Genomic DNA, 13,528 nt, shown 5'->3' on the forward strand with positions numbered 1-13,528 from the left:
AGTTTTTCTCAAACAGGTCTTTCACTTGCTTGGTTAGGGTCACACCAAGGTACTTTATGTTATTAGTGGCTATTGTGAAGGGTGTTGTTTCCCTAATTTCTTTCTCAGCCTTTTTGTCTTTGGTATATAGGAGGGCTTCTGATTTTTTTGAGTTGATTTTGTATCCTGCCACTTTGCTGAAGGTGTTTATCAGCTGAAGGAGTTCTGTGGTTGAATTTTTGGGGTCGCTCATGTATACTATCATATCATCTGCAAATAGTGACACTTTGACCTCTTCCTTTCCGATTTGTATCCCCTTGATCTCCTTTAGTTGTCTTATTGCTCTGGCTAGGACTTCAAGTACTATGTTGAAGAGATATGGGGACAATGGACAGCCTTGTCTTGTCCCTGATTTCAGTGGGATTGATTTAAGTTTCTCTCCATTGAGTTTGATGTTAGCTATAGGCTTGCTATATATTGCCTTTACTATGTTTAGGTATGTGCCTTGTATCCCTGATCTCTCCAAGACTTTAAACATGAATGGGTGTTGGACTTTGTCAAATGCTTTTTCGGCGTCTAAGGAGATGATCATGTGGTTTTTCTCCTTCAGTTTGTTTATGTAGTGGATTACATTGATGGATTTCCGTATGTTGAACCACCCTTGCATGCCTGGGATGAAGCCTACTTGGTCATGGTGGATGATATCTTTGATGTGTTCTTGGATTCGGTTTGCAAGTATTTTATTGAGTATTTTTGCGTCAATGTTCATAAGAGAGATAGGCCTAAAGTTCTCTTTTTTTGTTGGGTCTTTGTGTGGTTTAGGTATTAAGGTGACTGTGGCTTCATAGAATGAGTTTGGTAGTGTTCCTTCTGTTTCTATTTTGTGGAATAGCTTGAGGAGAATTGGAGTTAGCACTTCTTTGAAGGTCTTGTAGAATTCTGCGCTGAAGCCATCTGGTCCAGGGCTTTTTTTGGCGGGGAGACTGTTAATGACTGCTTCGATTTCCTTGGGAGATATAGGGCTATTCAGTCTTTCTACCTGATCTTGACTTAGTTTTGGTAGATGGAATCTTTCAAGAAAATTATCCATTTCATTTAGATTCTCAAATTTTGTGGCATATAGGCTTTTGTAGTATGACCTAATAATTGTTTGGATTTCCTCAATGTCTGTGGTTATGTCCCCATTTTCATTTCTGATTTTGCTGATCTGGATAGTTTCTCTCTGCTTTTTAGTTAGTTTGGCTAAGGGTTTGTCTATCTTGTTGATTTTCTCAAAGAACCAGCTTTTTGTTTCATTGATTCTTTGGATAGTTTTATTTGTTTCTAGTTGATTGATTTCAGCCCTTAGTTTGATTATTTCCAGCCGTCTGCTCCTCTTGGGTGTATCTGCTTCTTTTTTTTTCTAGGGTTTTCAGTTGGGCCATTAAGTTGTTTGTATGTGATGTTACGAATTTCTTCTTGCAGGCACTTAGTGCTATAAATTTTCCTCTGAGCACTGCTTTCAGTGTGTCCCATAAATTTGGGTATGTTGTGCCTTCCTTTTCATTGAATTCTAGGAAGTCTTTAATTTCTTTCTTTATTTCTTCCTTAACCCAGCTGTCATTGAGTAGTAAGTTGTTTAGTTTCCATGTGCGTGTCGGCTTTTTGTTGTTTCTTTTGTTGTTAAGGTCGAGCTTTAGTCCATGGTGGTCAGATAGTATACAAGGGATTATTTCAATCCTTTTGTATCTGTTGAGGCTTGCTTTGTGGCCCACTATATGGTCTATTTTGGAAAAGGTTCCATGCGGTGCTGAAAAGAAGGTGTACTCTTTTGAGTTTGGGTGAAATGATCTGTAGACATCTATTAGGTCCATTTGATTTAGGGATTCTGTGAGTGCTTTTATTTCCCTATTTGGTGTCTGTCTAGTTGATCTGTCCCTTGGTGAGAGTGGAGTGTTGAAGTCTCCCACTATTAAGGTATTAGGATCAATGTATGATTTAAGCTTTAATAATGTTTCATTTACGAATGTCGGTGCTCTTGTATTTGGGGCATAGATATTCAAGATTGTGATGTCCTCTTGGTGGATTTTTCCTTTGATGAGAATATAGTGGCCCTCCTTATCTTTTTTGATTAACTTGGGTTGAAAGTCTATTTTATTAGATATTAGGATGGCTACTCCAGCTTGTTTTCTGGAACCGTTTGCTTGAAAAACAGTTTTCCAGCCCTTTACTCTGAGGTAGTGTTTGTCTTTGTTGCATAGGTGTGTTTCTTGGATGCAACAGAATGTTGGATCCTGTTTCCTTAACCATTCTGTTAGCCTGTGTCTTTTTATTGGTGAGTTGAGTCCATTGATATTGATAGATAATAGTGACCAATGCATGTTAGTTCCTTTTGTAATGGAGTCGATGATCTAACCCTGATTCATTGCTTGTTTTCTTTTCATTTTTGTTGGGACATTATCTGTATGCCCTGTTTTCTTGGGTGAATTTGTTTTCATTGGATTGGAGTTTTCCTTCTAGTATCTTCTGTAGGGATGGTTTGCTGTGTAGATATTGTATAAATTTAGTTTTGTCATGGAATATTTTGTTTTCTCCATCTATGTTGATTGAAAGCTTTGCAGGGTATAGTAGTCTGGGTTGACATTTGTGATCTCTTAGAGTCTCCATGATACTTGCCCAGGCCCTTCTGGCTTTCATAGTTTCTGATGAGAAGTCCGGCGTGATTCTGATAGGTCTACCTTCATATGTTACTTGGCCTTTTTCCCTTGCTGCTTTTAATATCTTTTCTTTGTTCTGTAGATTTAGTGTTTTGACTATGATGTGACGTGATGTGTTTCTTTTCTGGTCTAGTCTATTTGGAGTTCTGTAGGCCTCTTGTATATTTATGGACATCTCTTTCTTTAAGTTGGGAAAATTTTCTTCTATGATTTTCTTGAAAATATTTTCTGGACCTTGGAGTCTGGAGTCTTCTTTTTCGTGAATTCCTATTATTCTTAGATTTTGTCTTTTCATAGCATCCTTGATTTCTTGGATATTTTGTGATTGGAACTTTTCTGATTTTACTTTTTCTTTGAGAGAAGTATCCATTTCTGCAAGTGTGTCTTCAGCTCCAGAGATTCTCTCTTCCATCTCTTGTATTCTGTTGGTGATGCTTACTTTTGTGGTTCCTGATCTTTTCTCCAAGTTCTCCAGCTCAAGGGTTTTCTCATTTTGTGTTTTCTTTATTGATTCTAATTCTGTTTTCATGCCTTGCACCATTTCTTTCATGTGTTTGAATTTGGATTCCTGTCTCTCTACGATGGCCTCTATTTCTTTTTTCATTTCCTTCTTATATGCCACTAATTTTTCCTCTACTTGTGTATCTATTTGTTTGGCTATGTTTGCCTGTGTTTCTTTAAGGATATTGTCTATTTCTTCTTTCTTTGCCTCCAATTGACTGGCCATCTCTTTGAAAGACTTGTTCATTTCCTCCTTATGAGCCTCAAATAATTGGGCAAGCATGGCTTTAAAATCATTTTCCTGTGCTTCTGCTGAATTGGTGTATCCATCGATTTTGGGGTTTGCTGGTGAAGTCATGATGTCCTGATTTATGTTGGAAGTGTTCTTTCGCCTACCTCTGGCCATTGGCTTATCTGAAACCTTCCCTGTTTGTTTTTGGATTCTGCAGATCAGACTGGTGCTGTCTCTCTCTGGTGTCTGGAGAGTTCTTCAGGAAGCTGAGCACTCTCAGCGTGTGCTGAGGACTAGCTGTACAGGCAGGTCTCTTGGCCGAGATCGTGGTATCCGGGGCTCTCTGCTCTCTGGTTTGGCCCTGCTTCTTTGATGTGTTCCGCCAGTTCTGTGCTGCTGTCACTGCCAGGTTCTGAGGTCTTGCTGCAGCTGGAGATTTCAGGGTGGTCACTTCAGCAGGGATGGGGTAATCAGGCTCTCTGTTCTCTGGTTTGGCCCTGGTTAGTCTTAAACTGGAGGGCTGTGGTGCCCCGCCAGTTCAGTGCTGCTCCGCCGTCACGTCCTGCTGTAACTGGAGACTGGCTTGCTAGTCCCAATGCTTTCTGGGAAGTCCTGGGATCTCTTCGTTGTGCTCTCCAAGCTTGGGAGGCCCAGTGCCTGGTGTGTCCAGGTTGTATGACGTTTCTGCCTGGTTTCGGTGAGTATATAGCGTATTCTCTGTCACTGTGGGATTGGGCGGGCCGTACCGTCAGTGATGGCGATCCTGCGGAGCTAGTATGGTGTCTAGCAGATTCGCGCCCTGGGAGGATGGTGCAGCTGCTGCGCGAATCTGGGACTCCGGGGTACGTACTGCTGGCTTTTGTCTGCCGCTAAAGTGGTTGGGGCTCCGTCTCAGCGGTTGTATACCCCAGGCAGTTAGGTCTGCGCTGAGAAAGATGAGTCCCCTGTGCCGCTGTGCCGAGGAGGAAGGAGGTCTGGGGGAAGGGAGTGCAGCAAGAACAAAGGATCTTTTCTCTCCCTCCCCAAGCAAGTCTCCGGGTGACCGGAGGCCAAAGTTTTCACCTCCTGCGATGTTCTCTGGTGTTCAGAAAGCCTCGCTGTGGTTTTCCTGGGTTGGGGGTCCTTCCATTCTCCAACTCAGAAGATCAGGTATCCCACTGCTCAGAAACTGTGTGTGCTAGTCGCCATCTTGGCTCCGCCCCCCAGTCTTAAATGTTTAAAAGGACAAAAATTTTAAAAACTAATAGTTGGGGCTGGCAAGATTGTTCAAAAGGCAAAGGCACTTGGCACCAAGTCTGAGAACCTGAGTTTGAGTTCTATGATAGAAGAGAATTAGGTACTAAAAATTGTCCTCTGACTTTGACACAAGTAGTGTGGCATCAACACATAGACAATAAAATAACTAGTAGTTGGTTTGTTATTGAAGGTAAGAGGGAAGGAGGAGTTAAGAATAACTTCTAAGATGATAATCAGGTAACCCATAGTAACACTAAATGAAATATAAAACACAGGAGAAAATACTGTATGGAAAGAAAATAATTCTGTTTTAGATACTTTGAGTCTGAGGACCAAATGAAATACTCAGGTGGAAATGTCTAACACACACAGGTGAAGCTTAAGGAAAACGATATACTATAGTTGTAGCATTAAACGAAGTAATGTAATTATATTTTAACTTTTTAAAATGTTTATTAAATAAATAGATAGATAGATAAATAAATAAATCTACAGTCTCTAGCATGTACACAGTAGTGAAATAGAAAAGATATGGTGTGGGGGGGGTTGACAACGTTTATTTGAGAGGGGATGAGTATAGGAGGAAAATGCTTTTCATTGATTGACTGATTACATTATCTGAAGGACCACAAATACTTGGTGATCTTGTCGTTCTGTTAAACATAGAAATGGTGGTGCAGAATGAGAAGGGGAGGCTGCAGTATTTGTGCTTTAGAAGATGGTTGGTGGCCCAGTGCAATGCTATAGGTGGAGGAAAGAAGGAAAACTGGCTAAACAGAAAGAAATGAAGCATTGCTGGACACCAGGATAATCAAGCTGTTCACAATCAGAAGTTATCTACATATTTCTCCTTCCTCTTCTAAGTTTTCCTTGGGACAGGTGGAGAGGGTTTCTCTTGCTTTCACTAGCTTCTGTTACCTGAGTGTAGGCCTATCCGAATTCGGACTGGCACCTCTGGCATGTGTCGCATCTTAAAGGTTCCCACAGAGCTCAGGATATCTAGGGACATGTTGGCAATCTCAGCAGCATGCCTACTGCCATTCCTCTTTGGGAGACCTGAGGCCACCATGTAGGCATCTCCAATGGTCTCTACCTGGGAATTATAAAAACATAGGATTAACAAGCATGTAACTTCTTCATATTACTCCCCCCCCAACAGGGTTTTAGGAATATGATGAAAGCCACATATGTAAAGTGAGCAAGGCAGAGTGGGGCTGTCAACAATTCACAGGTCTAGCTGTATATCAGCATCATTTAAGGAACTCTATTAAAATACTGATGTATAGACCTCACAACCAGGGATTCTGAAGTAAGTAGAGCTATTTCAAAGGCTATTGAATGAGCCTAGGAAAATATGAAGTTTCAACAAATTCCTGTATGAAGGAAAAGTGGCACTGCCCCTACCATGTCCCTTGCAAATTATTCAGGGAAAAATGTGTCCGAGGTACTCTCAGAAAAGAAGCCTTTCTTTAGCTAATTTTAGGTAAATAGGGGAAGTGAAGGGAAAGGACAAGAAGAGTCAAGACCCTCTGATTTGCCATTAATATGACAGTCAGTTTCACAAACCTTCTGATTATGAGAACTGTATCTTTTCCCCACCAATCCCTTCCTCTTTTCCTATTGCTATATCCTTGAGCAGCCATAATCCTGACCTTTGACTATCCTGCAAGAACCAATTCTCTGCTCCTCCTCCTCCCCACAGTGTGTGCTCACTCTTTTAAATAGCTCATACATAGAAATAGTTTGATAAATTCAAATTATAAGCAAACTGAAAAGACTTCTATAAAGTGTGCCAGTCAGACTAGCCTACTATGAATTTGATTGCAGCTAAAAAAAATCAATAAAATTCTGAAGACATTCTGCCCTGGGTAGAAACTTAGATTTGACACTTAACAATCATGGGGCAAGTCACTTAGTTCCATTTTGCTCCATCCAGTGTGAACCTCTTGAAAATATGATAATTTCAATGCCTACCTCATAGGATTTTTAGAACTAAATAACTTAGTATGCATCAAAGCACTTAAAACCAAGCAGATGGATAATAACATATAACTGAAAGTTATCACCACCACTACCACCACCACCACTGCCATTGCCAACAATAACAAAAAGCATGTTTTAAAGTCAGTTTTAGGACTGTGGTTATTATTCAATTTCATAAGATGAAGTTTAGGATTCAGCAACAGGGCTCACATAATGACTTTCTAAATAACCAATAATAATGGACATTTGCCCCTATGAGACTTTTACTTCAGTGTTCTTCCTTTCAGTCTCCCAGCTCTGGTATTGTTTGGAGGAAAGATTCCTGCTGTCAAATAGACACGACAGATTAAACAAAGGAAGGAAGGGTCACAATGTAAATGCTATGTAGGTATGGTCAGTTAGTGGCTGGCCATTGTCACACATGATAGTTGACTATTTAGCTCTGATAAATTGCCACCCCAAAAACCCAATTATTTAAATGAGGACATAAGAAGAACACAAAACCTGGTACAGATGAACGTTAGTGTATAGATGGCTATGAGGGATTATGGGGTGTATTAGTCAGAGATCACTTCAAAGGAAGCAAAGGCATAGAAAAGAACCTAGTTGAGAAGGGTCAACGGAAGGAGTGAAAGCACAAAGAAATCATGGACTTCTGTGGTATACTTCTCACATCCATTTTAGATTATCGAGTTCCAGGGGAGATGATTCCAGTTTAACAGATCAGGGAAACGAAAATTCACACAGGTTTGGTGACTAACTGATGGTTCAATTTTTATTTCCTTTGTACTGTGTTGTTATTAATAAACAAGCCTGAAATTTTAGATTCCACTTTTTGATTCAGACAGCTCTGTTCCATCTTTAAAAAACAGCCCTCTAGCTCTGTATTCTCTGTACTACAGTCAAGAAGCACCAAAATAGCTAATGGCCTCATCCCCCCAGGACCCCCAATGATTGCCTGAGCAGAATCAGCTGGATTGATTAAACTAGTGGCTCTGTTACTGCCCATGCTGAATCACCTTTGATTTTAGTTTCAACTGAATTAGCTTTCAGTGATTTGTTTTTCTCTTCAGGCTTCTTGAGTTCAACACGTTAAGACAGGTTGCCTGATTCCATAGATTTTTTTTTTTCCTCCACAGTGGTTTCTATGTACATTTCATGATTAGTTTTCAGCTCCTGCTGATTGGCAGGTATGATGTCTATTTCTGAACCTTATTTAGATAGTATAATTTAGCCCTAAGGGTCTTTACCTGTCTAAACTGAGATAAATACATTGCTTGGCATGTGATTTGAGAGCTGGATCATTTGAGACTACTGTGTAGGATCCAATAAATGAAGCTACCCATTCTCTAGCTCTTCCACAGTTACTGAAACATAAGAGTTGTCTAAACTTTGGGATACCTGAGGCATCCTTTCCTTCCAATATGACAAATATCTATGTTCCTGACAACATAGAAATATCTCTACAGAAATATGGGATCTTTAGTAATTTTCTACCTAAAGACAATACATCATGTAAAAAGAATAACAGTAAAAAAGCATAGTGCCAAAAAGTGTGAAAGAAGTCATCTGTTGTCACTCCATATTCTTCAAGTTTTGGTTTTTTTTAAAGAGTAGAACTAGGTTGGCAGGAAGGGACACAGTGAATGGATACTTTCTCAAACTTCACGTTAATAGGTGTCCTTTGGGTTACCCTGCATTGATTGCCAACATTCACATTTGTAAAGAGCACTCTGGTATAATGTGATATTCCTTCTTGTATAAAAACAATATTTATGGAAAACATAAAATTTTTCATAGTATGTATAATATAACATAAGCTTTAACAAGATGCACTCTGCAGCAGCCAGCAATTATGAGAAAATCTCTAATCCTTTTCATTACCCAGCACAATATTTTTACATTGTGGAGATTCATCCAATGAACTGTAATATGTCTCCCCATATTAACCTCTTCTTAGTCATAATTCTAGAAAGCATCTCAAAAGAAATATTTTTGGAAATCTATTCCTTCTTTGAGACTTGTTCTATTCAGCCTTCATTCACAACAAAGTACCAATAGAGTGTTGTATTAATTTAATCATCATTCCTGTAAGACAACATTGTATAAAACTGCATCTTTCAGTTTTGAAATGTACATAGATAAATCTCATGTAAAATGTTTCATGCTAAAAAACATTAGTAGGCTAATTAGCATACCTTATAGACATCATGACTACCAATGATGGCATCAAAGAGTGTATAGAGGTCATTCAGAAGATCCACCACTTCAATGGGTTCACTCATGGCTGAGATAGTGGTGAACCCCACAATGTCACTGAAGTACAAGGTAACCAAGTCAAATCCTTCAGGTTCAACTGTGCAGCCCTTTTTGAGGGATTCAGCAACTGATCTGAAAAGCAGACATAACTATTCCTAAGAAGATATTAGCCTCCTCATGTGCCCCACACTAAAGATAAAATCTCTAAAAATCATTGTCAGGTAAGTGATGAGAAAGAGTTTCACCTGGTTCAAGCTTTAAAGATCTCAGTTATTCAATAAGTACATATTGAGCACAATGTGTCAGGTGCTGTACTAGGTACTAGAAAGAACATGGGGTTGAAAAGAAACATCTGGTCTCTGTCTCCAAGGAGTTTTTTCAGCTCCTGAGTTTCTACTTTACCCTCTCCTTTTGGGGAGATGTTCCCAAGTGGCTAGTTTTCTGAAACTAGTTTCAGCAATGATCTCCTTGAAGATACTGATACGTGGGAAGGAAATGGAAATTTTAGCTACGGATAAGGAAAAAAGTCCCCTGAAAACAGACCTACATCTTTCATACAGGAGCACAAAGAACTACCTGTTTTGTTTTGTTTTTAAATTGGCCACCCTCTTGGCTCTATTATGAAGTGGCATATATATATAAAACCCAGGGCTGAAAGGATCATCATGTTGCACAGGAAGTAGGGGATTAGGATACATGCTTTGTATCGTTTTCCAATTCTACTTTGATTTGAAGGTGTGACTCAAAGCCCCTTGAAATAGAGAGGGTGAAGGACAGGGAGGAGGGAATAGTTAGCTGGTATGTAACTTTTTTCTTCTTTTTCAAACTATAATACACTGTTTTAAGGAGTCACACTCCTCAGGTGTTCACACATACGGTGGTAGCATCTGTGTTAGAAGCTTTTCCGTTTTCTGTTTTTCAATTTCCAGTTCTTCCGTCCGTTCCCGGATCAAATCTTCCAAATTGCTAGAATACTGCTCCAACATCCGAAGCATAGAATCAATAATATTAGTCTTTTTCCCTTTGTTGAAAGTTTTAAACTGAAAATACAAGAGAAGGAAGAACCTATGACTGCTTGAGCCCCAAACTCAGTAATGATGGATCAGCCCTCACCACAAATCTTTTTCCTCTGAAGTGCCACATCAGGAGAGATGTGACAAGATATAAATAGGAATTGTCAACATCTAGTCTCATTGTCACCCTGGCCTATTCACAGAGTGCTTTCCATTCCCCAGCCCCACCCCACCTGCCCCGTTCTTCTGGTTTTTCAAGTCTGATCATAGAGGTTCAGAGCAAACTCCTTTAGTTCTGAAATGCTATAACAATAGTATCTGTTTTCAAAGAAACAGGGTTTGGTTCTAGAGCCCAAGTCAATTGCAGTAACAAAAGAGGGAGAAAGAGAGCAGGAACTGCTGTTTTATCATTCAAGAAATCAACCTACGAAATCACCCTTATCCTCAAATGATACAGTGTTCTCAAAGAGGGTCTTAATTACACAGAGTATTCAAAATATAACACAGAAAAATTTCCTCTATTACTTATCATGAGGTCTAATACTAAATGGTTCCATGTAGTCCCTGCTTTTCATATCAGTCAGGGTCATGTAGAAATTCGGCTAGTTTTGGACTGCATTGTTCCTTAATTTCTAAAAGGTAGCTGCTTGATATGAATGTTAAATATACCCTCCTGGGATTTTGTCCATCTAAAAAGAGCTTATTAACGTAAGCATTAGAATCATGAGTGGACACCTCCCTCCATGTTGTTTTAATCACCATGGTCATAACCAGAAAAGATTGGCAGTGGTTTTGCTAAGTAGATATTGAAGGTTTTGATTAACAAACTTTAAACAGTGTGGCCACAGATGCTCTATGTCGCATCCCTTGTCCGAAAGTGAACAGTATGAAGCTCCTTCTGGACTCTGTATATGTCCAAGATCTTCATCAGCCAGTTCAAATCCACTGGGCTTCCCCCACAGCCTCACTTAGAAAAGTTCATTCACCTCTTTGCATTTAAGTTGTATTAGATACAGGAAGTGAAGAGGCTACTCTTGTCATCAGACAGAATAAACTTCCAGTAAAGCATTCCAGGGAGAGTAGTCCTAGTAATGTTTTGTTTGAAAGTCACGTAGTAGGCACTCCTCCTGTCTATCACTGACTTATCTGTTGCCCTCTGAAATAACCTCTTCAGCATCAACACAAGGACAAATGGTTTTTGCTCCTGTCTCATGCTAACTTTTTAGCAATGTGTCCTCTATGGTCCTTTGCTTTTTTCCGTACTATAGAACACCTGATAGAGTGTCCTCAAGAACTCCAGCCAGACTAATGGAAGTATTGTTACCTGGAGAACACAAATGACTTCAAAAGCAGGACCTCATTAGGCTTTCAGTCAAAGTCTTTCTCTTCTCTGTCTCAGATACCTGCCAGTCATAAGACAGCTCAGTGCTGGACTCTAACCAGGCTCAAAAGCCTTTGCTCTAGAGCTGACACAGCAGTCATGGAGTGCACCCACAATTTCTGTATTGGGCAAGTCAACAAAACTTAAACTGCATGTGCCAACAGAGGAACTCTGTCTTGTCTTGCACCCTCTTCCTAGCTCAGACTCTAGAAAAGTATCAACCTCTTTGGAAATGCAGTATATTAAAGAGAGAGGTATCACTTTCCATGAATCCATTTCTCCAGTATTCCTCAGGGAACTTAAGAAATCTACTTTTGTGTTCCACATGAACACCCTTTTAAACATGACAGATTTTTTGATGTCTCAGAAAAGTCATTCAGACACAGAACACCAGAACCAACCCTTGGGCTCACAGAGGATGTGCTGGATGTGCTCCAGCCTAAAGAGCCTCAAAGCCAGTCCTGGGCTGCTTTTTAAAAGAGAATGTCCTTTTCCTTTGTAATATCCCTTCCACAATATTAGGATGCAATGAGTTTAGCCTCAGGGAGGCTAAGTATTGGACAGTGATAACACTAATAGATTTACCTGGTTAAATATTTCATCAAAAGTTGGTCGTTGTTCTGCAGCCTCAGCCCAGCAGTGCTTCATCATCTGGAGGCATTCTGCAGGGGCATACTCAGGTGCAACCACTGGTCTGTATACAGGGGGAGGCTTTCTAAGTCTGTCTATGATTTCTGACAAGGCAAAAGAAGAGAAAAGTCTGTGATTTGTGAAAAAAATGTACCAGGATTTAACAGGGAGCTGAGTTTTCAACCAAGAAGGGGATTTATTGAGAGAAAACAGGAAGGGACCTTCTCTGATTTCTCCTCAGGCAGCTTTCATGCTGACTCTATCTCGGAAAAGGCCATGTTGAACTTTTGAGAGAGGAGTGAGAAACTGATCACCTAGTATAACTGCACTCAGTATAAATGAGTCACCATTTTATCCTCCTTCTGCTAGGTTACAGATACAGCTTAAATGACAGTAATTCCAATACTGCAACTTCAATATCCTGTCTCTTTTAGCTGTCCCCAATTCACCTAAGCCTCACAATTACCAGAACAATGAAGACACTAAGCCTTATCTGTAAGCTTATATCCAGCCAAGGTACATGCATTAAGTCCTGCATAATCACTTAACAGGGGAATGAAGACCAACACTGAACAACTCAGGCCCTATTAGGACTCTCATGGCTATTGGTCAATCAATGTCACTTTGAATAGAAAATGTATTATATATGCCTAGCAATAGAATGGGCACTTGGCATGAATTGTTCACTAGATGCTTAACACAAATAGATGACATAAGCAGTCTTACACTTTCTGAAGATAGTGAAAAGGGAACACACAGAGTAAGTAACTTGCCGAAAGTAACATGGGTAGTGACAAAGTTCAGGTCAGTACTGAAGCAATCTCCACCTGTTACATTGCTCTGCTTTCAAATGCCTCAGGTCTCAACTGAAAGATCATAGACCCCTATATAGAGCAAGTCTTTATTGGCCAAAAGCTTGATTTATAAAACTGAGGTCTTTCTTTCTTCCTTCCTTCCTTTCTTTATTTTTTTTCTTTGCAAAGGCAGAAAGCTCTTTATAAAGGAGAAAATCATTAGCTCCCAATGTCCCCATCAGCTCATACTGGGCCTCAGATTAATTTGTCACTTCCAGCCTGGACTTCTCCAAAGCCATTCTAAAAATATGTATCTAGCCATGTTACTTTCTTATTCAAAATCCCTTCATGACTTCTATTGCAAACAGAACAAAAACTAAGCTCTTTACCATGGCCCCTGACTATTTCTTCAGACTTACTGCCATCCCAGGTTTCATCTTCACCAATGCCCTTAATTTTTTGTTTGTTGGCCTTTCAAGACAAGGTTTCTTTATGTAGTGTTGGCTGTCCTGGACTCACTTTGTTTACCAGTCTGGCCTTAAACTCACAGATATCTGCCTGCCTCTGCCTTCCTGTGTGCTGGGACTACAGGCATGCGCCATTGCACCCAGCTTGCCCTTAACTTTTAACCTGTGCATCTACAACCAAACTTTGACTGCCCTTTCTACCTTTGTATTGGCTGTAACGCTTCAGTAATGCTGCCTTGTATCCTAACAAACGATGCAAAGTTCTGCTCTTGCTTCTGATTTCTCAGCTCCCTGGACAGCACAGCTTTCGTTCCTTTAACTCAGAGCAGCCTGTAACAGGACTTCTGATGTCATAGA

The 13,528-nt window shown here is 40.0% G+C and overlaps 1 protein-coding gene across 1 annotated transcript in view; it reads right to left on the reverse strand.

Moving 5' to 3' along the window:
• Positions 1-13,528, reverse strand: part of Gucy2f (guanylate cyclase 2F, retinal) — a 131,515-nt gene that overhangs the window by 19,281 nt on the left and 98,706 nt on the right. The window contains exons 11-14 of the mRNA XM_060374654.1: positions 11,866-12,014; positions 9,763-9,926; positions 8,826-9,018; positions 5,563-5,737 (exon numbers count right to left, since the gene is read on the reverse strand). Coding sequence (XP_060230637.1) covers positions 5,563-5,737; positions 8,826-9,018; positions 9,763-9,926; positions 11,866-12,014 — 681 coding nt within the window. The remainder of the gene's footprint in view (positions 1-5,562; positions 5,738-8,825; positions 9,019-9,762; positions 9,927-11,865; positions 12,015-13,528) is intronic.

The sequence above is a fragment of the Meriones unguiculatus genome, chromosome X (genome assembly GCF_030254825.1).
Source record: "Meriones unguiculatus strain TT.TT164.6M chromosome X, Bangor_MerUng_6.1, whole genome shotgun sequence".
Classification (NCBI taxonomy): domain Eukaryota; kingdom Metazoa; phylum Chordata; class Mammalia; order Rodentia; family Muridae; genus Meriones; species Meriones unguiculatus.